The 24,074-nt window shown below is 40.3% G+C and overlaps 1 protein-coding gene and 1 long non-coding RNA gene across 4 annotated transcripts; one reads left to right on the top strand and one right to left on the bottom strand.

Annotated features, from left to right (window-relative positions):
* The first annotated feature begins 867 nt into the window (after nucleotides 1–867).
* On the top strand, nucleotides 868–20,856 carry tfr1b (transferrin receptor 1b). Of its 2 annotated transcripts, XM_077509596.1 has the most exons (19): nucleotides 869–1,021; nucleotides 2,328–2,367; nucleotides 3,304–3,514; nucleotides 4,342–4,585; nucleotides 10,094–10,231; nucleotides 10,319–10,403; nucleotides 10,482–10,604; nucleotides 11,093–11,188; nucleotides 11,309–11,448; nucleotides 11,527–11,648; nucleotides 12,281–12,400; nucleotides 12,724–12,809; nucleotides 12,902–12,965; nucleotides 13,031–13,098; nucleotides 13,778–13,845; nucleotides 13,914–14,004; nucleotides 16,055–16,282; nucleotides 16,373–16,522; nucleotides 18,819–20,856. In XM_077509596.1, exons 1-19 carry the CDS (start codon nucleotides 906–908, stop codon nucleotides 19,029–19,031), a joined length of 2,403 nt encoding a protein of 800 aa, XP_077365722.1. In that variant the 5' UTR covers nucleotides 869–905; the 3' UTR covers nucleotides 19,032–20,856. The 2 variants fall into 2 exon arrangements, with proteins under 2 accessions (XP_077365721.1, XP_077365722.1); XM_077509595.1 differs by having other exon boundaries at nucleotides 868–1,021; nucleotides 11,309–11,648.
* A 1,811-nt stretch (nucleotides 20,857–22,667) lies between these two features.
* Nucleotides 22,668–24,035, bottom strand: LOC144009747 (uncharacterized). 2 transcript variants are annotated; one of them, XR_013281031.1, is made up of 3 exons: nucleotides 23,739–24,035; nucleotides 23,067–23,299; nucleotides 22,668–22,792 (listed from the first exon to the last, which is right to left on the bottom strand). It is a non-coding gene; the product is annotated as an uncharacterized LOC144009747 (long non-coding RNA). The 2 variants fall into 2 exon arrangements; XR_013281030.1 differs by lacking the exon at nucleotides 23,739–24,035 and having other exon boundaries at nucleotides 23,067–23,729.
* Between the last annotated feature and the right edge of the window lie 39 nt (nucleotides 24,036–24,074).

Raw genomic sequence — 24,074 nt, 5'->3', positions numbered from 1 at the left:
TGTACCTAATATTTTGACTTTGACTTTGACTTTCTAGTATATGTAAGGTAACCGAAATATTCGGAACAGCTCCCCCTAGTACAGTTGTACACCACTCAGTGCAAAATTAATGAATGAATGACTGCGTCTGACACACTAGTGTCAGTCAAACTTGGGAATGCATTGATTTGAATCTCATTAAAATGTGTAATTGTTCCTAATGTGATGGAAATCAAGATACAGTAATGGAATGAGCTTATTTTCCACACGTCGCTGTGAGCCAGTTTGTGTCTGACTCATTTTGGCTCACGAAGGATTGTGGCATCTCCGACTGCCAGTGAAGGCAGCATTGGGCTGACGTCCAAACCTCGCAACTCTCCTTAATTCTCGCGATGATTACAATATGTCAGTTTGTGGGCCTTTGACAGTGCTGTATATTTATTGGAACATGAGATAACTTTATTTTTCATTCCTGCATTCATTATTATAGTTTAGTCAATGGACCGTCCCTGAAATTGAAATCAAGGTTGTGTTGAGAGAGAGAGAGAGAGAGAGAGAGAGAGAGAGAGAGAGAGAGAGAGAGAGAGAGAGAGAGAGAGAGAGAGAGAGAGAGAAAGAGAGAGAGAGAGAGGGAGAGAGAGAGAGAGAGAGAGAGAGAGAGAGAGAGAGAGAGAGAGAGAGAATGAGTGAGCGATCCAATCAGGAAATGGAAATAGAGAATAAAATCAGGAAATGGAAATAGAGAATAAAATGCTACAAACAGTTTGTGTTTTGTCATTGTGACCTTGAGTTGAATAATACATATTTTATTATAATTAGGCTGGGTGGGCTTAAGCTTGATAGTGCGGCGGAAACAGAATAGTGGTGTGACGAATCAGGGCTTCTAAAATCAAAGATAAGTCTAACGAAGCGCGTAATCATGACGTATGCGGAAGTGCGGTCACGGCCTCTGTAAGGACAAGACACGAGACAGGAGGGAAGGGAACATTCCTTTAGCCAAGCGTTCATCGGTGTCGGCAGCGGAGCTGAAGCGTTGCTCAAGGTGAGATCGTTTGACCCGAAATGAGCATATTTGAATCACTTGATGTGTTTTTAAGGCTTTTGCACGATCGCGTGGCTTCTGGCGTAGGCGTCATTTTTGGAACGTTCGCAATGTCACGTATCCGCTTTCGACGGCCATGTGTGCTTGAGTCACAATGAAACAAAAAACGCTATTGCACTCGAGTTTTACGCTATTGCATAGAATTTTGCTCTATAATTAATTGTCAGGGTTACTGACAGCCTTAAGTTATGGGGACACCTGCTTAATTTTCAATCATTTTGTTGCCTGGGAAGCATTTGTGCGTAACCCTATACAACGTCACTCCCATTAAAAAAAAATGCTAGCAAAAACCTGCGTGTTGTGTATGTCGTCGTTTTCGACATAAAATGGCGATTTGTTGCGTTTTTTTTTCTTCAGCGGGAGTGTTACTTCCGTGAAGTAGCGCGTGGCGTGTGTAAGGTTGCTGTAATGTGAACGCCATTATTAGGCCATGATGATGCAACCGCTCTCTGGTTTCCTTTACGTTATTCAACGTTCACTCACTTAATGTTGTAATCTGTTGTACTTAGTCAAATGTCCGGAATTTGAACGCAATCATCTTTGCATGGAGATGTAAAGAAATGGTGTTAACGGCGCGATAGATGAGCTCCAACGGTTGCAAATGTGCATTAGCATTTTTACATGTCATAGTTTGCATATATGCCTCCTCACTAAGTAAAAAATGAGTTCTCCACACTTAAGGTTTTGTTTGTAACTTTTTGATTGCATCTTCGTTTTCTATCACGTTGATGATTGTTCGGATTGAATGGTTATTGTGTCACTTAATTAATGCTTGCAAACAGTGTGACCTGTGTAGAACTTGTTAATAGTAGAAGGTGTGCTACTCCAATAAGTTTTATTGATGAGGAGAATTCAAGTAAATCGAGCACGGTTCTATAAAAAGCCCATCATTTCCTGGAATCAGTTCACGATGGCAAGGTCACAAGCAGCCCGCATGCTTGTGGGTGCTTAAGTTAGAGAAACGAGTTTTGATTCGTGGCTGTCCTCAGGTGATAATGTTTGACAATAGTAATGAAGTGGAGCATAAAAAGGAGGCGTAGCTAGTTAATACTTGTTTAGAAAGCAAACGGTGCTGCCAAGAGAGGTCTGTGTCACAGTGGAACGAGTTCGAAGAAAGGTGATTTGAGGTCATCTTCACCTGAAGTCAAAATTGAACTGAGGCCAAACGTACGCTTTTGTATAAATATTATGCGGGGTGCCGGAAAATGATGCATATTCACCAATTGCTTGTCTTTGTCCGTTTCAGAATCAAAATGGATCGAGTGAGGTCTGCGGTTAACAACATGGTGAGTGTTTTGTCAGCTCAGATGTTGTTTTGACTTTCGATTTCAATGTCATGTAGAAGTACTTTGTTCCTCAAAAATGCAACATTCAAACATGAAAGGGATACTTTTGAACCATTTTCTACTTTAAAAAGTTCATATTTTGTCTAGTTAATTTGATAACCTTATTTTTCATTACTTAATAATAAAAATAAATAGAAAATTAATAAAAATGAATAAGTCATCACTTAATACCATTTAAAAAAAAAAAATAATAATTCACTTGCTGAAGATATCGCAGATGCACAGGAAGCAACCAATCACAAATTACTTGTTTTCTGGGTTTGATCATGTGACATGAGCAAACTGAGCTGTGATAGGTCGTTGGTTTCTTGGGCAGATGTGACGTCATCTTCGATCGATAGCCAGTGGCAAATTAATAGCGCATGAAAAATGAAGTAATCACATAAATTATAGACCAAATACTGCTGAAAATAGTCAAGTTTCCCTTAAAAGCTTATTTTTCTGCTTTGTAGTGCAAGTAAATAACTTGTTGACATCTCGATCAGGACAAAATGATGCTCTGTTCTTTTCAGTTGTAAAATGAATGAATGTTCCCTTAAAGTGTGGACACATTAGGAATTTTTTGCATCATGTCTTCATCTTGCATCAGCCATTCTTTAAACTCTAAATTCAGCTCATTGTTAAATAAAATACTAAAAAATGAATAGTAAAATAAAATGTTATTTTACTTACAAACCACCTATCCCATCTTTTGTTTTAATTTATGTATTTTAAAAAAATATTAGTCTTGTGCACAAACTTGTCTAACTGGAATCTTATCGTTAGCATTTTTCCGTTAGTTTAAAAAGTGATGTCATGGGCAGTCAGTCAAAGTTACTGGAACACATTACTGCGACAGTTGATGTTACTTCCTGCTTCCTTCCTTCCTTCCTTCAGATGAAAAGCGTGCAGTACAGACGGTTTACGTTGCAGCGCGACGAGGAGGCGGAGCGGCACGTGGAGATCAAGCTGTCTGACGACGGCGCCAATGAGCACGCGGAGGGTGGTGGCGGCTCTCCCAGCTTCCGGCCGGCCCCTGCCGCCGGCTTCAGCGGCAAGCGCATCCTCGGCATTCTGGCACTGGGCTTGCTGCTCTTCTTCATCCTGGGTACGAACGAACAAAAATCGCCGTTTTCAAAGCATAACGGCTCTCTCTGCACCTGGAGGGCTGGCTTATTCCGACCTCAATTTAATAGCAGGAAGTTTTTTGTTTTTCCTTAATTAATTTTTTTACTGAAACTAAACACAAAATACTATTTTTTTTATTTTTTATTTTTTATTTTTTTTACACCATTAAGTTTAATTGATAATTTGAGATGGATATAGACAGATATAGGTGTAGATTAGTGCTGCACAATATATTGAAAAAATATCTATCACGATATTGGCCCATGCAATATGCATATCGCAAAGACATCGCAATAAGTTCCATATGAAATTTTATGCTTTGATCTGAATTTCACCATTCAGACGCTAACTAAAATGTGCACCGCCATCCAATAGTTGAACATTATCGAGTGGTAATTACAATTAATTAACTAAGAATATATGGAGTTTTCTTATTTTTTTTGCTGCATGAAAAAGTGAGGTTCTTTCATTAGATAAATTTGTCATTTCCTTAGGTAACATTTTAAATATTGCAATAATATTGATCGCTATATTCAGCAACTATATCGCATATCGCATGATTTTCCACTTATTTTTTTATTTTTTTTTTTATTTTTTTTATATATATATAAATCTTTTACTGAATGTTTGTGTTATCTTGAAGTTACCGAGACAAATTCCTAGTAAGGTGAAATTTAGTCTCTTACATGGCAATAAAAGTCGATTCTGCTATAGATATAGATGTATAGATTGTGTTTTGTAGTCATGGTTGTGATTTTTGAAAACGTAGTGAGCCCACCACAGCTGACCTTTGTAACCTTTTGCCAGGCTACTTTGTTGGCAACCTGACCACCAAGAAGGCCGGCTGCTTGACTCAGTCGGCCCAGGTAGCTCAGTCGGCCCAGACGGGGATTGTGTCGGAGCAAGAGAAGCAGAAAGACGATCAGGGAGACGACGGCGGCAGCGAGGAGGAGGAGGAAATGCGGCATGAAGAAGCCCCGCGCAGCTGGAACGACGTCAGCCGGCTTCTCGACGACAAACTCGTCGGCCCCGCATTTGACCAACGTCTCAAGTAAATCTTGCGCTCGTCTGCATTCGAAGCACACGTCTTCGGGGCGTTAAGAAGCACGCAAATTACATGGTTCTCCAAAAAATATATTTATATATATTATATATATATATTATATATATTATATATATATATTATATATATTATATATATTTATATATATATATTTATATATATATATATATTTATATATATATATATATATATATATATATATATATATATATATATATATATATATATATATATATATATATATATATATATATATATATATATATATATATATATATATATATATATATATATATATATATATATATCCACACACACAGTGGGGCAAATAAGTATTTAGTCAACCACCAATTGTGCAAGTTCTCCTACTTGAAAAGATTAGAGAGGCCTGTAATTGTCAACATGGGTAAAGCTCAACCATGAGAGACAGAATGTGGGGGAAAAAAAACTCAGAAAATTACAGTGGAACCTCTACTTACAAACGTCTCTTCATACGAAATTTTCGAGTTACGGAACGCCTCAACGGGAAAATATTGCCTCTTGTTACGAAAGAAATTTCCAGATACGAAAGGTAAAAATACATTACCGAACGCAACATACTTTCGGCTATGGCTATTTCCTACCATAGGTAGCTATGAGTGTAAATACTAGATCGGTGTTTTTGCATCTTTCTGGCATCCCATTGGCTAAGAGGAACCTTCTACCATAGGTATGAGCGTATACTAGATCGGTGTTTGTGCATGTTTCTGGCATCCCATTGGCTAAGAGGAACCTCTACCATAGGTATGAGCGTATAGTAGATCGGTGTTTGTGTATCTTTCTGGCATCCCATTGGCTAAGAGGAACCTCTACCATAGGTATCTATGAGCGTAAATACTAGATCGGTGTTTTTGCATCTTTCTGGCATCCCATTGGCTAAGAGGAACCTTACCATAGGTATCTATGAGCGTATACTAGATCGGTGTCTATACAGCGTCCTCATCATCATCCCGCGGCCTATGAGGTGTTCCGAAAGTTTTTCGTAAATGTATGAACTAACGGCAGACGAATTTGTGCAAAAATTCAAACAATTGGTGATTGATGAAGGCACAGTAAGTTTTTAATTGCGACGAGACGGGCCTTTTTTTGGAAAAAAAGATGCCTCGCCATACCGGAAGTTTCCATGACGTTTCAGAATTTGTTTAAAAGAATTGCCCAGAAAATGTGTTCACCAGTCGGGCGTTTGCTCACTAAGATGATGTTTGCCTTGGACATTTTCAAAGGATTGTTTAAAAAAAAGAGAGAAAAAAAAAAAGAAAACATCCTTGGATCAGTTATTTACAAAACACCAGACAAAAAAAAAAAAAAAACTTCTGAGAGAGGAGGACATGAACCAAAAGAGGGCAAAAAACGATAAGGACAGCAGTTAAAAAGGTGAATGACCATCATTTGTATTCTTTACTTTATTTTTTGTTTCTTTACATTACGCACAACTCATTTATTGTGCAATAATCTAATTGTAACATGTATTTGTTCCATGTTTTGATGCATTTTTATGCTTTATAAAGCATTTATGTCTGAATTTTGGGAGGCTTGGAACGGATTAGGGCATTTACATGGAAAATGCGTCTCTACTTACAAAATTTTCTACTTAAGAACTTTCTTCCAGAACCAATTAATTTCGTAAGTAGAGGTACCACTGTACATTGTTTGATTTTTAAAGAATTTATTTGCAAACATGGTGGAAAATAAGTATTTGGTCAATACCAAAAGTTTATCTCAATACTTTATGTACCCTTTGTTGGCAATAACGGAGGTCAAACGTTTTCTGTAACTCTTCACAAGCTTTTCACACACTGTTGCTGGTATTTTGGCCCATTCCTCCATGCAGATCTCCTCTAGAGCAGTGATGTTTTAGTTTATTCATTTTTTCCTTTCGGACACATTACAGCTTACATCAATCACATCACATCATTTGCAACATTGACATCCGAAAGAAGGGCTGACGGGTAGAAGCCGAAGCTTATTCGAGACCCGTCCCCATCGACCCATTACTATAACGCATCAATCATATACATTATTTAGAATAGTCATTAATTTTTATCGTTATCCATCCCATACTATCCCAGACACTGCTCGCTCAGTTCATCTTGAATGTCCGTGTGTAGATTGTGGCTCGTCCCAGTCATTTGGAACTGCTGAGTCGGTCCCCAGACGCCACCAGTAAGCCCACCCCGCCAGGCGAGCAGCCAAGGCAAGCACAATTCTTCTCTTTCACCAGTAGGGTCTTCGCTGACCTCGGATCAGCTTTCACACATGTTGTGCTTTCCAGAAGAGTAGATCGGCTTGCATTCTGCCCATTGCGATTCAAGCAATTTCAGCCGCGATTCTGGTCAGGTAGCACCACTGGTTGCTAGCACGTTGTCGATCTGATGACTCCTGTGCGCTGCCCAGCCTAGCTCACCCAGCAGAGCGGCCCACGCCAGCTGCATTCCAGGAACCAGACCACCAACCCCCATTTTGCGTATTGACAGCAGTTTCATTGTAGCCACAATACAGCCTTATCATGTAGCCTTGACTGTTAAACCAAATGTCCAAACGGAATTCGAGCCAGACAATATTTAGATTCAAACGGGAACAGCAATACATGTTATAAATGCAGGTGTATAAACAAGAGTTAGCCTTGGCAAAGTCAGCAAGTAATCATATACAACTCCAGCTTTGGGTAATTAGTGATGTTGTTGTGATATTGTGAATTACTGTTGTCTCTCAAGCGCTGCCAATTACTCAGCTCCTTTCACGATTCGTGTTTTTAGTTGACCAGCGTTATCTGTAGTTTGAATAAAAATTCGGCAGTCTTTTGTCCACGTGCTTTCGATAAGTCCATTCTTTCTCATTTGTCGTGCCTTTTTGGCGATGAACAGCATTTCGTTTCGTGAGGTTTTCGTTGATGTAGACATGTTTCCCACGAAGCTTGTGACGGTCTCTCAGAAGCGCAATCTTTTTCTTTCCGTCAACAAACCTGATCAGAACTGCCGGTGGTCGTGTCCCTCCAGTTGGAAGCGAAAACCACATCTGAATGTGCGCAGGATCAACAGTTAATCCCAAATCTCTGAGTTGATGTGTCACTTGCTGTTCCACAGTTTCGTTCCCTGAAGATTGGTCAGAATCTTCCGTGCTCGTGCTAGCCGCAGCTCTCGAAGGGCCACGGCGCGGCTTGATCTTGATACCGGTGACTATCACATCGTTAATACGAAGATTTTGTTCCAAATCATCCACTTTTTGTTCCAAGGCAACAATGCGTCGATCTTTTTCCTGTGTCTCTGTCTTCAATTGCTGTATTTCCTGAAGATGTGGCTCAATGCTCTTTTTCATTTCAAGTAATTCGGCAACCATTCCACTGAGTTTTTTTAAGAGAAGATTTTATCTCTTCATTCTCGTCAGCTCTTTTTCCGCCAGGCATTCTGCAACATTGTAGTTAAAAAATCCTAATGCAAAAATCAACAAGTAGTTCGATTCACGAGCGAGTGCAGGAGCAAGTACAGATACAGTACGTCCTTCCTCAACAGATTCGTCCTTGAAAAAGGTGATGTTGAAAAAGATGATGTTTTGGGGCTGTCGTTGGGCAACACGGACTTTCAACTCCCTCCACAGATTTTCTATGGGGTTGAGATCTGGAGACTGGCTAGGCCACTCCAGGACCTTGAAATGCTTCTTGCCCTGGCTGTGTGTTTGGGATCATTGTCATGCTGAAAGACCCAGCCACGTCTCATCTTCAATGCCCTTGCTGACGGAAGGAGATTTTCACTCAAAATCTCTCGATACACGGCCCCATTCATTCTTTCCTTTACACAGATCAGTCATCCTGGTCCCTTTGCAAAAAAACAGCCCCAAAGCATGAGGTTTCCACCCCCATGCTTCAAAGTGGGTATGGTGTTCTTCGGATGCAATTCAGTATTCTTTCTCCTCCAAACACAAGAACCTGTGTTTCTACCAAAAAGTTCTATTTTGGTTTCATCTGACCGTAACACATTCTCCCAGTCCTCTTCTGGAGCATCCAAATGCTCTCTAGCGAACCGCAGACGGGCCTGGACGTGTACTGGCTTCAGCAGGGGGACACATCTGGCAGTGCAGGATTTGAGTCCCTGGCGCAATGTGTTACTGATTGTAGCCTTTTTTACTGTAGTCCCAGCTCTTTGTCGGTCATTCACTAGGTTCCCCCGTGTGGTTCTGGGATTTTTGCTTACCGTTTTATCATTTTGACTCCACGGGGTGAGATCTTGCATGGAGCCCGAGATCGTGGGAGATTATCAGTGGTCCTTTATGTCTTCCATTTTCTAATAATTGCTCCCACAGTTGATTTATTTACACCAAGCGTTTTACCTATTGCAGATTCAGTCTTCCTAGCCTGGTGCAGGTCTACAATTCTGTCTCTGGTGTCCTTCGACAGCTCTTTGGTCTTGGCCATAGTGGAGTTTGGAGTGTGACTGAGTGAGGTTGTAGACAGGTGTCTTTTATACCAATAATGAGTTAAAACGGGCGCCATTAATAATGGTAATGAGTGGAGCCTCGTTAGACCTCATTAGAAGAAGTTAGACCTCTTTGACAGCCAGAAATTTTGCTTCTTTGTAGCTGACCAAATACTTATTTTCCACCATGTTTGCAAATAAATTCTTTAAAAATCAAACAATGTAATTTTATGAGTTTTTTTTTCCTCCCACATTCTGTCTCTCATGGTTGAGCTTTACCCACGTTGACAATTACAGATCTTGCTAATCTTTTCAAGTAGAAGAACTTGCACAATTGGTGGTTGACTAAATACTTATTTGCCCCACTGTATACAATTTAAATACAGCATGGAAACGCATAACAAAAAATAAATAAATTAAAAAAAAAAAGTAGACACAATGTCGGTCTACATGCTTTACATCTTGTCCCGATTGGCCTACAAATAGAAAATATTTGTTAGACTTAATGTTTGTGTAGCATATTTACAACCAGGATTATTATAGTTATGCAATTTGATTTCATTTTGTTTTAATTAGTTTTAATTAGTTTTGTTTTAGTGTTTTGATTTCATTTTTTTTTATTAGTTGGTATTAAGGGTGGTTCTGTTAGTTTTTATTAGTTTTAGTTCTTAATAAATACTTTGCTTTAGTGTTATTTTGATTTCGTTTTGAGTTTTTTTTTTAAATTAGTTTTTAGGGTGGTTCTGATGGTGGTTCCCCCCCCCCCCCCATTTTATCTCGTTAACATTTTTTTTGTTTGTTAACTAGAATAACCTTGGCTCATATGAGATTATGTTTCAAAATTGTGCAGTACTATTTTTTTATTTATTTTTTTATTTTTTTAAGTGTGAATTGTGTGACAGTCAAACAAGCAGTAAAAAGTTTGAAAGGCGTGTTAAGCTTCTTAGAATATCAGAGCAAATGTTGACATTCCTTTTTGCTATTTGCAATCCTCCACACTTTTCCTTACCGAACCTTAAAGCCATCATTGTTGTCAATCTGTCGTCAGGACCTTCGACGTGCCTTCGCGCTTGGCGGGCGGCGAGGGCGACGTCCAGCTGGCCAACGTGATCTCGGATCAATTCAAGACGCTGGGCCTGGACAGCTGGGTGGACATCCACTATGTTCAGCTGCAGAAGCCCAACAGGTGAGTCGGGAGCAATTTGCACTCGTCGTTCATATGTTCATCTCCTGCTAACGAGCTTGTTTGTTTTGTTTTTTTGGTCACGGGCAGCGCGCGTCCCAACACGGTGACTTTCGGCGCCGACGTCTTCAAACCCGACGGTTATCTGGCCTACAGCGCCACCGGGAAGGTCCAGGTGAGCAGCGGCCAGTAATTACAGGTAGATTGTTCACACGCGGGAATTTGAATTGAGTGAGGCGTTTGTGTGGATTAGGGCAAGCTGGTGTACGCCGCCTACGGCCGACGCGAGGATTTGGATGCCGTGCAGAAGGCCGATGTGGAGGTGAAAAACAGCGTCTTGCTGCTCAGAGCTGGAAAACTCACCTTTGCCGAGCAGGTAAAGGACCACGTTCATAACGCGTGCGGCATGCGGCAGGTGCATCTTTTAGAATTTGAATGATTAGTGCTTGTCGTCTCAATTTATCTGTAATTAATGGATCTATGTTTTAAAATTAAATAAGGTGCAAATGTAGACATTTCAACAACTCAAAAATTAGTATGAATATTTTTTTTATGCTGATTTTGTAATTGTGGTGTAACAATTGTAATTGAACTTCAATTAATTTCACAGCCCTGAAATTTGATAACCTCAGGATCTCACTTGAACACAGTGAAATCTCCGATTGTATTTGTTTATCATTTTTGATAATGATAGCTTAAAAAGATGACACAAATTTAACATTTAAATAGTAATATTACATAAGTGATTCTTTTTATTACTGTCGTTAGTTGGGAAGTTGACCTTTCCTTTAGTGAGTCCATCATGTTACACAATTGAATTATGTTTGCCACAATATTAAAAAATGTATGTTATGTTTTGTTTAGGTGGCAAACGCGGAGGCCCGAGGCGCCTCGGCCGTTCTCATCTACCCGGACGCCGAAGATTTCGATTTCCACGCCGCGACGGCGCTTTACGGCCATGTAGGTGGCGCCAGTGGCACGCTGTCTTCCTGTTGAACATAACGAACCTGACTTTTTTTTTTTTTCTTTTTTTTTCTTCTTTTTTTTTTTCTTTCCCCCCCTCTTCCTCATTTCGTTCAGGTGCACCTGGGCTCGGGCGACCCGTACACGCCGGGCTTCCCCTCCTTCAACCACACGCAATTCCCCCCGACCCGCTCGTCGGCCCTGCCCGCCATCCCAGCTCAGACTGTCTCCTTCAACGTGGCCAAAACCCTCAAAGAGTACAAAAGCCCCATCCCATCGGCCGCCCTGTCGCTTGAAATCGGTTTAGCTAGCATCGCGTGCGTCTGTGTGTGCAGGAGAATCGGCGGTCCGAACCAGATGGGCGGCGTGGAGGACGTCACCGTGGAGGTCAACAACGTGCTGGTCAACACGGAGATCCACAACGTGTTTGGAGTCGTCAAAGGATTCGTCGATCCCGGTACGAGGAACAAAACATTTTTGCAATCAAGAGTTTGACTCCAAAACTGTGTCGCATTGTGTCACCGCACCGCATTTTTTTTGTTTTTTAAATTTAGTTTGTTTTAATTAGTTTTCAGGGTGGTTCTGTTCGTTTTTAGTAGTTTATTTAATAAATGCTTGAATTAAAGTGTTAATTTTAGTATTTTAGTTCTTTTTTTTTTTTCCCCTCTTTAAGTGTATGTATGACTTGTGCGCAATAAATAAATATTTGTTACCATGACGACGACACTTTCAGCCGGGTTGTTGGGAGGACGCGAGCCCCTGACTGACTTTGTCCACATATTTTTCCTGACATTTTCTAAACTTGGCATCCAGGTTTTTTAGTTTTTGGAATTTTTCATTTTAGTTCGTTTTGATTATGTTTTTAGTTGTTTTTGTTTTTTTAACATGTATGACTTGTGCACAATATTTAAAAAAACAGCATGGGAGCGACCTCATCTTTTGGTGCTTTTCTATTGGCTGCTGCTCGATGACGTCACTTATGTGTGACACACTTCCAAATGTCTTTTAATTTTCTGGTTAGTCTTAAGTTCTTTTTAAAAATAAGCTTGGTGTGGAGACTTAGCGAGTTGTGTTGTTTGTGTGCATCAGACGAGTACGTGGTGTTGGGAGCGCAGAGGGACGCGTGGGGTAAAGGTTATGCCCGAGCGGCCGTCGGCTCCTCCGTCCTGATGGAGCTGGCCAAAGCCTTTCAAGACTTGGTGGAGAAAGGTAACAAGAAAAAAAAAATTCCTGTTACATGGACAAATGACTTTATGCAGCCGTGGGAGTTGGCTTTTTTTTGCACAGGTATATGTTCAGAACGGCTGATCTGCGTGGAACTGTCAGGTTGACGCCACCTAAACATTTAGAAATACACAGACGCAAAGATGTGAAGACGAGTTATTTTCTTACTCAAGCAATGGTTTAAAGCAATGGTAGTTAAAGGCCAGCAGGTGGCAGCAGAGCATATCAGCCAGGGCTATATTGCAACAAGCTCTTTTGTTAGGGATGTATATTTATTTTTTTTCATATTTGTTCATATCTTTTTCCAGATGGTGTCCGGCCCAGGAGAAGCTTGGTGTTTGCCAGCTGGGGCGCCGGAGAATACGGAAGCGTTGGAGCCACCGAATTTTTGGAGGTGAGTGCCGATGATTTTTACCGAAACAAGTCAATCGTTCATTTTGAGCAAATTTATTTACAGAAAAAAAAACAATTTTTTTTTTTTTTTAGGGTTATCTGTCCTCCATCGACAGAAAGCTTGTCACCTACATAAGCCTGGATGGGGTGGTCATGGGTAGGTATCGAGTAAAAGAATCAACTGTGAAGCTTGTCTGTTAACCGTACGTGTCGTCTCACAAGGTCGCGGTGGCTTTATTGCCTCTGCGAGCCCGCTGCTCTACAGCCTGCTGGAGGACACCATCAAACAGGTAACGACAGCAAAACAAATCATATTTGTTGTTTGTTAGAGACGCTGCATTAAAACAGTGGTAGCGGCCGATACTGCAAAACCGGTTATCGGAATCGATATTGGGGGGCCAAAAATGGTATCGGAACACCAATTTCATTTTGAAAAAAAACTGTATTTGGGACCTGACACTGCAAAACCGGGTATCTGAATCGGTATTGGGGGCCAAAAGTGGTATCGGAACAAGACTATTTTAATGTTTAAAAAAAAATAAAATAAAAAATAAAAATATCATCATTGGCTGATACTACAATACTGGGACTCAGTATCGGGGGCCAAAAATGGTATTTGAACAACACTAATTTAATTTTTTAAGAAACAAACTTGGCATCGGCTGATTCTGCCAAACCAGGTATCTGAATCGGTATTGGGTGTATCGGAAAAACACCAATTTCATGTTAAACAACTCGGGTATCGACATCGGCTGATTGTGCAAAACTGGGTATTGGTATCTGGGGCCAAAGGGACAACACTAATTTCATGTTAAAAAGACAAACTCGGCATCGACTGATACTGCAAAACCGGGTATTGGAATCGGTATCTTGGGCCAAAAATGGTATTCTAACAACACTGTATAATTGAACCGGTTAAACAATGTGACTTTTTGTAAAATCTTGCCTTTAATGAGACTTCCCTGTTAGGTGACGAGTCCGCTGGATATCGGCAGCGTGTACGATATGGCGGGAAAGGACAAATGGGAGGCCAATGTGTAAGTTTCCGTATCATCCTGATATCGGAAAGTGAGCGCATGTCCGCTCATAAATGTTTCTTTTGCAGCCTGAGGCCCATGTCTGTGGATGACCCCGCCTACCCCTTCTTGGCCCTGGCTGGCGTTCCCTCCATCTCGTTCCACTTCATCACTCCCAAGGTGAGTCGTCCAACAGGGTTCCCGCGGGGTCTAAATAAAGTCTTAAAAAGTCTAAAATTCAGAAAGTTAAAATTGTAGGCCTTAAATGTCTTAAAAAACAGCCATATTTTCATCCTAGGTCTAAAATTTAATTTACCCAAGTCTAAAATTCTTACATCCGCTCCTTACATTCCGAGAAGTGTCTGCTCTGTAGAAAGAAAGAAAAAGCACAAAAAAATGTGCGTTGCGTTGTTTCTATTATTTGCGTGCTCAAAGTGGAGGAGACATTTGAGGGGGTGCGTTTGCATTGTAGTTCAATCTAGTTCAGGCGGGCGGGAGCGAAGGTACGTGGGGCGGTGCAAATGAGATGGTTGGTGAGATGTGACGCTCCACCGCTTGTTTTGCCGCGAGATACGACAACAGGGGGGGGGAGGAATTATCGTTGTTGCTGTCTGCGGACATCCCGAGCTCAACATGTTAAGCTAACACTACGGGTACAAAAACAAACGGGCAGGGTGGTGAACGACGAACTTGGCAGACGTGGGTTGGTATGTATTCACTTCTTTTGTTTTTGTTAGATTTATTGAACTGTGTACCAAAACAACAGAAGACATCGCTATTGATATTAGCCAAAGCATCATTTGAACAGTGGTGGCAAGTTGCGATGCTGAAACTTTTTTTTTTCCCCTGAGAGGACTTATGCCATAATGTAAGTAAGTGAAGCAAAGCCCCTATCGCCGGTGTGTGCAAATATTAATGAAGCGGCCGTGTCCAGAGGTGTGAAAACACTGTACAGCTCTGGCAATGTAACGCTAGCGAGTAAAGCTAATCGAAACATTTGTTTTTGTCATTTCTTTTATTTAACCAGGCAAGAAACTCATTGAAAGTGACAATCGCTAATCCAAGAGTGATCAGATCACATGCTAACAAAGCCCCTTCTCTATTTGTGTGAATGTAGCATTGTTAATTAAGTGGCTCGGTACTCTGTCCACTACCGGAAAAAAAACATACATTTCAAGTTTACCTTCCCGACTTTCCGCCAAGATATTGCAGTTAGCTTGTCTGAAGAGAGAGTGCGGACAATTATTTTTAGCGAGTCAGAACGGAAAGTGTGGACAGTCAATTTGTAAGAAAATGGGTAAATGCCAGTCCAACAAGAACTGGCTCGAAATTCCCGAGTTTTCCAGCTGGTTGGATGAGGTAGCCGGCGATAGGCACTCGGCTCGTTGCAAAGTTTGCAAAAAAGATAAAGTTGGGGACTTTTGGCGCGAATATGGTTGTATAGGCAAGGCAAGTTTATTTGTATAGCACATTTCATACACAAGGCAACTCAATGTGCTTTACGCAAGGAAAGGCACATAAGCAACAACACATAAGCATCAACAAACAGTCGTTAACATTGAGAGGAAGAAAAATAAATGAAAATAGGGTACAAAATTTACTATGAAGAACATACAATGACAATATTAAAACATTATTCAGCAAACTTTAAAACATTTAGCGTAAGGAAGTTTAAAATAAGAATAAAAATAATAATTAAAAAAAACTTAATTCAAGCTGTTTAAAATAGGTTGTGCGATTGGCTGGCAACCAGTCCAGGGTGTCCCCCGCCTACTGCCCAGAGCCAGCTGAGATAGGCGCCAGCACCCCCCGCGACCCTTGTGAGGAATGAGTGGTCAAGAAAATGGATGTATGTATGTATGTATGTGATTGTTGTGTAGATTGTTTTGAGAACTGAAGTTCATCTCAGGTTGGTCATTGTCAATAGTTTATTACATTGTATATGTTGTATGCTTTTGGTGCCCTTCGACATGTTTGAAACCAAAATAAGTTGACACGGTTTTGAGAAACAAATATGTGACCCCCCCCTCTTTTTCTTTCTTTTTTTTCTTTTTTAAGGGGTCTTCGGTCGGTTGTGAAGTTGGTCTAAAATTTTTCTCATAATGGTCTAAAAAAAAAAAAGTCTAAAAAAGGTCTAAAATTTCACTGAGTGATTCCTGCAAGAACCCTGTCCAGGCCGATTTTCATTTCCTCCGTCACGTCACGTGAGCACTTTTCCTTTTGTCTAAAGGTGGAGGTGTACACGTACTACGGCACCTCCATGGACAACATGGATCACCTGAACTACAACACGGCGCACAAGACGGGCGAGGCGGCGGCGCGGGCCGCCCGTCTGGCGGGCCGAATGGCGCTGCGTCTCGTCCACGACCACCTGCTCAGGCTGGACGTTGGCGCGTACCGCAAGGTTCTCCCCGCGGCCGTCAACCGGCTCTACGCCCACGTCAGAAAGATGGTCCGGGTGAGCTGCCATTTATTGGCGGGTGGTCAGAGCCACCTGCACGAGTCAGCGTGTTGAAAACGAAACGTTGGTCGTGTTGTTTTGTGTCAGAGCGGCGAGCTGAAAGGGGTGGAGCCCACCTGGCTGAGCAGCGCACTGGGCTCTTTCATGCGAGCTATGGCCGACTTGAACACGGCCGCCGTCAACACGCACGTGATGGAGGAGCGCGGCTGTCGGCGCATCAACGACAAGCTCATGAGCGTAAGACCTTATTATTGATTGACATTCATAATTATGGTTAGTGTGCTTACATGATTTTGATGCAGCATAGGAACTAGGGATGTATCCATATCCATATGTCACGATATGAAGGTCACAATAGTAATGGTGTTAGTATAAATGTGGCATTTTCATTTAATTAGTTTTTATTTCATTTTGAGTTTTGTTTTGTTTTGTTTTTTTCTTTTATGTAGTTGGTTTTAATTCGTTTTCAGTGTTCTGTTTTTATTAGTTTTGGTTATTTAATAAATGCTTAGTTTGAGTTAGTTTCAGTATTAGTTTTTGTTTTAAAAGAAATGTGTATTACTTGTGCACAATATTTAAAAAAAAAAAAACAGCATGGGAGCGACGACGCCTTTTTAGTTATAGGCAAAATATTAACTTAATTGCTATAATGGGCTAAATAAGTGAAGTATCCCTTTAATTTAATGCATAAGCATTTGGGGATAAATTAAAGAATTATTTATTATTATTATATAAGGGATTAATTACCACAAACTAAAACCAAGGACATTTTTGCCATAATTATAGTTTTGTAAACGTAAAAATGGGAGTTTTTCATTTTTTTTAAAGTACAGTGGTACTTCTACTTACGAAATTATTGGTTCTGGAAGAAAGTTCTTAAGTAGAAAATTTTGTAAGTAGAGATGCATTTTCCATGTAAATGCCCTAATCCGTTCCAAGCCTCCCAAAACTCAGACATAAATGTTTTATAAAGCATAAAAATGCATCAAATCATGTAACAAATACATGTTACAATTAGATTATTGCACAATAAATGAGTTGTGCATAATGTAAAAAAACAAAGAATAGAGTAAAGAATAAAAATGGTCCTTTACCTTTTTAACTGCTGTCCTCATTGTTTTTTGCCCCCCCCCCCCCGCTTTTTTTTTTTTTTTTTTTTTTTTTTTTTTTTTTTTTTTTTTGCCTGTTTTGTAAAGAACTGATACAAGGATGTTTTTTTTTTGTTTGTTTTTTTAAAAAACAATCCTTCGGAAATGTCCAAGGCAAACATCATCTTAGTGAGCAAACGCCCGACTGGTGAACACTTTTTCTGGGCGATTCTTTTAAACAAATTCTGAAACTTCATGGAAACTAAAGGTATGGCGAGGCATCTTTTTCAAAAAAAGGCCCGTCTCGTCGCAATTAAAAACTTACTGTGCCTTCATCAATCACCAATTGTTTGAATTTTTGCACATCGGATCACCTCATGGGCCGCGGGATGAATGATGAGGACGCTGTATAGACACCGATCTAGTATACGCTCAGATACCTATGGTAGAGGTTCCTCTTAGCCAATGGGATGCCAGAAACATGCACAAACACCGATCTAGTATTTACGCTCATAGATACCTATGGTAGGAAATAGTCATAGCCGAAAGTATGTTGCGTTCGGTAATGTATTTTTACCTTTCGTATCTCGAAATTTCTCTCGTAACGAGGCAATATTTTCCCGATATTTTCCCGTTGAGGCGTTTTGTAACTCGAATTTCGTATCGAAGAGACGTTCGTAAGTAGAGGTTCCACTGTATTTTATTTTGATAAAAAAAAGCACCGTATTATGCATTTGTATTTCGTGATTTCGTACAGCAATGCATATGAACCGCTAATAAGCCTTAATGTGTTTTTTTTTGTGTGTTTGTTGTTTTTTGAGGCACCTTGTGTGTATTCTAAACCTAAAAGGTCCAAAACATGCCTTTGTGAAAATTAAACTGCACTACAAAAACGAGCCACCAGAGGGTGCTTGAACTGCATAAAGGAAATCAGCCTGGCTTTTTTTTTTTTTTTTAAACAAATCTGCTGCTTTTAATATCGTGACATGACGACAATATATTGTGCCAGTTAGAATATTGCGATATCACAATATTGCTGTTATCGTTACATCCCTAATAGGTACCTGCTTGAAGCTTAAACCTGCTTAAAGCTTGAATAGCTTAAAAAAAGACGGCCACCTAAATTATCTTTAGATGCCACAAAATGGCGCACTTTTTTTCTTTTTTCTATTTTTTTATTTGACAAAAAAAAAATTGTGTGGTTTAAACTGAAGCTCCACTCCTCGCTTTAAAATGGCCCCTTAGCTACAAAATGGCGCCAAAGCTCCACTCGACCTCAAAGTGTTTTTGGTGGGCTGAAATGGATGAATAGGATTTATTTATTTTTTTATTTTTTATGTATTATTGTGGTTATTGTTTCATGCTACCTTTCTGTAGTTTGTATTTGATTTAATATTTTAATTAATCCTGTAAGGTAACCCTAAAAAAAAATGTATGATTATCAGGTGGAGCGCAACCTGCTGTCGCCGTACGTGTCCCCCGTGGAGACGCCTTTCCGCCACCTGCTGGTGGGCCGCGGCGAGCACACACTGACATCCCTGGCCGAGACCACCGACCCCAACCGGCTCCACGCCCAGTTGGCCTTGGCCACCTGGAACCTGAAGATGTGCGCCAACGCCGTGGTCGGCGACATCTGGGCCAACGACAATCGAGTCTAGGAGGGTGCGTGCGTGTTCTCAGGTGTGAATGAAAACAGCAGAAAGTGAAAAGAAAAAATTTAAAAGCACTTAAAAAAGCTGCCAAATCGCAGCTCTTTGTCCCACCCTTTTAAAAAAGTACAAGTTGTATTTGACACTCCGAGTCAATAGGGGGGCGCTACTGCTCCTCTAGTAAGAATGAAGGAAACTGCTGTTAGTGATTTAGTGTATCTCTTCTTTTTTCTTTTGGCGGGCTTGTACTTGAAAACCTCGAATGCTACTGACACCCCCGCACCTCCTCTTTGCCAGCCAAACACTGAGAACCTTATTTAATATATGTTTTTGATGTTATCGGAAGCAGTGCCTTCCATAATTATGACGGTTATACTGTCTGATCTGACAGCAGCATCTGCTACGTGAACTCAAACTCAACTGTTGGCGCCCAAACGGAGGCAGCTAAGAAGAATTCAAAAAATAAATAAAAATGAAAAAAAAAAAAAACGGATAAAATTCTCAACAAAAAATAGCTGCTAATTTAAGTAAAGCAGGATAAAAAGGTGACAAATTTAAAAGAATAAAAACCCAAAGAGCTTTAAAGGCATACTTGACTCATTGAGCCATTTTCAACAGTAAAAAAAAAAGTTAATATTTAGTCTAATTAATGTGGTAACTTCATTATATTTCATGCACAATTAATACCTTTAAAGTATTTTTCATTTTGTCTGTCGACTGATATCACCCGTGCTGAGGAAGTTGGTAACGACCAATCATGGCTCACCTGTTTTCTGGGTTTGGTGAGCACAGGTGATGTCATCAGTCGACAGCAAGTAGAAAAATGGCTCAATGAGTCCAATATGCTCTCATCAAATAAAGCAGCTGGAATTTAAAAAAAATAAAAATAATTAAATCTTCAAAAAAGACAAAAGGTCAATCAATAAATTGATCACAGCAAAAAAGAAAACCCCTCAAAGAAGGAACCAAAAATGAAGAAAATGAGTTTTTGTGCCGTTGAGGTCCACTTTTGGAGCAGTTGGCGCGAGTTATCGGGGGCAGTGACTCCCATAATTAAATCCATTATCGGGGGCAGTGTCTCCCATAATGACAAGTAACGGTAGTTTTTAATCTACCACTGTGTGTGTCGTTTTGTTTTTGTTGTCTTTTTGTTTTTGTTTTGTTTTTTATGTGTATTTATCGGGAGCAGTGCCTCTCATATTTCACTCCAAAGGGTGGAACAACTTATCGGGGACAGTGTTTCCCAGAGTTTTATATGTATTTATTTCTCTATCTTTTTTTGCTTTGTGGTAGCTCTTTCTTCCTCACTCACTTCCCTCCTCTGTTGCTAGGTCGAAAAAGGGGTTTTGTTACCTTTCACGCTTGCTGCAAAAAAAATAAAAAATGTTTTGAAATGCGCTTTCGTGTTACTGAGGTGTTGTTCAACAAGCTTGGACCAGACAAATTAATGTCCCAGTTCCATCAGTTTCTTTTCTACTATGTGGCAATGTATGGCATGGTGACATTTGTTTCGCTCTTGGGGGGGGGTTATTCTGTTTTTCGTTTTTTTGCAAACAAATGACAATTTTCTGAAAACTTTAAATGAAGAGTTGTATTGGAAATTTCGAAGTTGTTTACAGTTGAAACAAATGTTACTAAAATACATATTAAATAGCAACGTCACAACCTTGCTGTGGTCTCACCCCCACGCCAGCTATTTAGCAACAGTATTGTTTTAATTGTGTACGTTTCCAGAAGAGAAACAGCATCAATGTAACTGAGCAAGTTAAGGTCCCCCCCATTAACTTTGTTGTTACACTTGACAAAAACAAATAAATCATCAAACCACCTACAAGTAATTTGAGATTGATTTGAATGGGGGTTTTGGCACTTGTTTGGAGCAAAAATGTCTTCTTTTTTTGGCCAAGATTAGAACATAAAAAACGCCCGGCCTCAACTCAATTGATTAATAATATCCCCTTATCTTTACAGCGTACGCACATATAGGTCGCTTGCACATCGTAATGCATCATGGGAGTTTTTCCTTCGGGCGCCATATTGGGTGTCCTCCGGTTCACAAGGTACACTCGCGAGTTACACGGTAGAGCTTATCAACCTGATGTAATTTTCGCAGTATTTTCACGATTTACCGGAAGATCAAAAACAACGATACAAGCAGAAGGTGTCTCTGTGTGGCGGGATTGATCCTAATTACGTCCTGACCAAGGGTGATTTTTTTTTGACGGAGAAAGCTTGCTGGCCAAATGTGACATCTCTGGACATCTTTCCCTACCTCGTGTTGACAACATGCTCCATAACACGCCAACAAATCCCTGGAGGCTTACAATTATTTTGTAAGCGGGTGGATACAGAGTGTAAACTTTAACATCACATCAGAAGAAACGGTTGCTGTTGCACGTAAGTAAACCACATGGTGTTGGTAATTCTGCACACAAAAATGTTGATTTGTTCTCAGGCTTCCTGTTATCATTGTGTTTACATGCACAGCTGGCTTTACCTGATGTGGTTTTTCTAATAATTTTATAACAGGCAAATATGGCAGAGCGTATAAGAATAAAAAGTAACTATGCACAGCCTCCCCGTGGCTTAATTAAATTTAATGCTACCCTTTCACTAGTTACATGTTACTTAATCAACTTATTCTAAATGGTTAAGGTTAACCACTCTCAGAGGACGTATTTTTAGTTTCAGTTTCCAGTACAATAAAACGTGTTCATGGTAACTACTGAGCATACTGACAGCTTTTCTTATGATCTCACGGTTAAGGAGGCTGTCACAACACCCAATTTCTGTCTGGTGCCAGATGGCAACAATTCCCATCACTTGTCACGACAACACCAATAGTATTACCAGGTATGTATGGCTTTACTTTTTGTAGTTTCTTATTTAATTCTATGTTTCATATTTTCATTACAATGTTTGTAATATTTTCAGATTCAGGCACAGATGAGTTTAACTGGACGGGACTTCTGCGACTTTGTGGTGTGGACAAAGTGTGATTGAGCGAGTCCACCCAGATCGCTCGTTTTGGCCAGTTGGAAAAGCCAGAGTTTTTTTTTCCCAAAGTCCCCTCCTTACCTGAACTGCTCGGGAGAGCATTTACTAGATCAGCAGTGGACTTCCAGTGTTCCTGCTCAGCCGCTGTCACCTACCACTTGCTCATGTACTTCAAAGATGCGGAATAAAGTAGTTTTTTGTGCTGCAGCAGATTGTAAAATCAAATATCACCCAAAGTGTGCCAATCTAGACTGCCAAAAGGACAGTGGTTTTGTGACAAGTGTGAAACAAGGATTATTGGGAAAACTGTAACACAGTACTGGTACTTGTCTTACATTAAACAAATTTAAAAGAGAGCAACTTTTTCCTCTGTACATAGCATAATGAAAGTCATTGCGTACCCCATCAACATTACATCATACCATCATCTCAGGATGGTAGGCACCTGTGCTAAAATAAACTACATTAATTAACAGTTCAATTTTTAACCCTGAAATTACTACATCTAATCATTATTCACTTCATTTTTTGTGCTTTTAGAAATAATAGAGATTTATGCCATTACTTTAAGAGGGACCATATTGCACATTGAGTCAAATCCTGTCATTTGTATCATGTATAGCTTTGTAAACAAACCCAACAATAGAATTTGTATAAACGCTGCCTTTATTAGCGCCAAACAAACAGTCGCATGTTGTCCTCCTCCAATGCTTTGATGCTCGCCTTCGTTTCCATCATGTCATTGGCAATCAAGTCGGTGTGGCATGAGATCCCTAAAGAAAAAAATAAAGGAAAAAAATCACAAAAAAAACGGTACCAGTAATAGGTTTAATATAGTAAAGTAGTATAGTTTTTTTGGCAGTGTAAAAGAAATGCACACATTTTGTTGCATTTTTTAATGTATGAACATTGCTACAGGCAAATACTTATTTCTATAAACACTTCCAAATGTCTCTAAAATATAAGGTGCGTGTACACACACAAACAAAAACACATACATTCACTCATGCATACAATATATCATGTAATGAATTCTGAGTGGCATACCAGAGTCAATGATGTCAGCAGTACTTGAGGGTACAGGTTACTGGAGCCATCTGGCTGCATAACTGCAACAAACTCTCTGCCACTTCGAGTCGTCTTTTCTTTGCTTGTCTCTCCTGTGCACGTTCATATCTTGGCACCGACTGGGCTGAGACATAGATGTTGTAACTTGGGACCCAACTTTAATGTTGGAGCCCAGTCGGGATGATTGGACAGAAAAACGGGCGCAGGGCGACCTGTTAAAATAAACAAATATATAAACAAATAAAATATGGAAAGACTGGTTATTTTACCGCAGTAGGGTGGCCGTGAATAAGTTCTTTAGCATGATGTGTAGGCTACCGGGTTCTGTTTTCTTGCATCACCCCCGGGGGTCTGTTTTCTTGCATCAGCCCCTTCTGTCTCTTTTTTTTCCAAGTTTACATTTTGCCACCAAAAAACATGTTATCGGCATTAAAAGCCCAAGACTAATCAATCCAATTTCAGCAGTAAACACTTTGCACTGGCACTACTTGGGTGAAAATGTTCGATGTTAGCTTTCGGCTAACGTCCGCTAGCCAGCTTGTACTACCGAACTTGCTTGCTCATGAATCCAAAACATAAGCAACTTGCCCATATATGGGCGGTCGAAACGTTATTAATCCTCATGCATTAAATAAAGGTAAACAAGCTTACCGCTCACAAAGTGATCGCTGCACACACGAGCCCAAAGTAACGACTTCCCTCCGGAGTCCGCACTCCTCTGTCTCCAGGCCCTGGTTCCTAGTTATTTTCGGATTTCGGAAAAAAGACCGACCATTTTCCCCCTTGGCTTTGTTCGAACAGCCAACGATGCAGCAACAATGTACCATTTTAAACGCAGAAAACAAACGTGATAGATACGTGTTAGACCGAATCGCTACGTAAATGGAGGCCACCCAGCATGGCGACTACAAGAAATCCGAGGCGGAAGTGACGACATGTGCAAGCGACCTATTGGCTTTTCTGTCACTTTGTTAAGGAATAAAGACT

The sequence above is a fragment of the Festucalex cinctus genome, chromosome 20, assembly GCF_051991245.1.
Source record: "Festucalex cinctus isolate MCC-2025b chromosome 20, RoL_Fcin_1.0, whole genome shotgun sequence".
Classification (NCBI taxonomy): Eukaryota; Metazoa; Chordata; class Actinopteri; order Syngnathiformes; family Syngnathidae; genus Festucalex; species Festucalex cinctus.
Note: the sequence above shows the minus strand (reverse complement) of the source record. Positions and strands in the feature narration are given on the sequence as shown.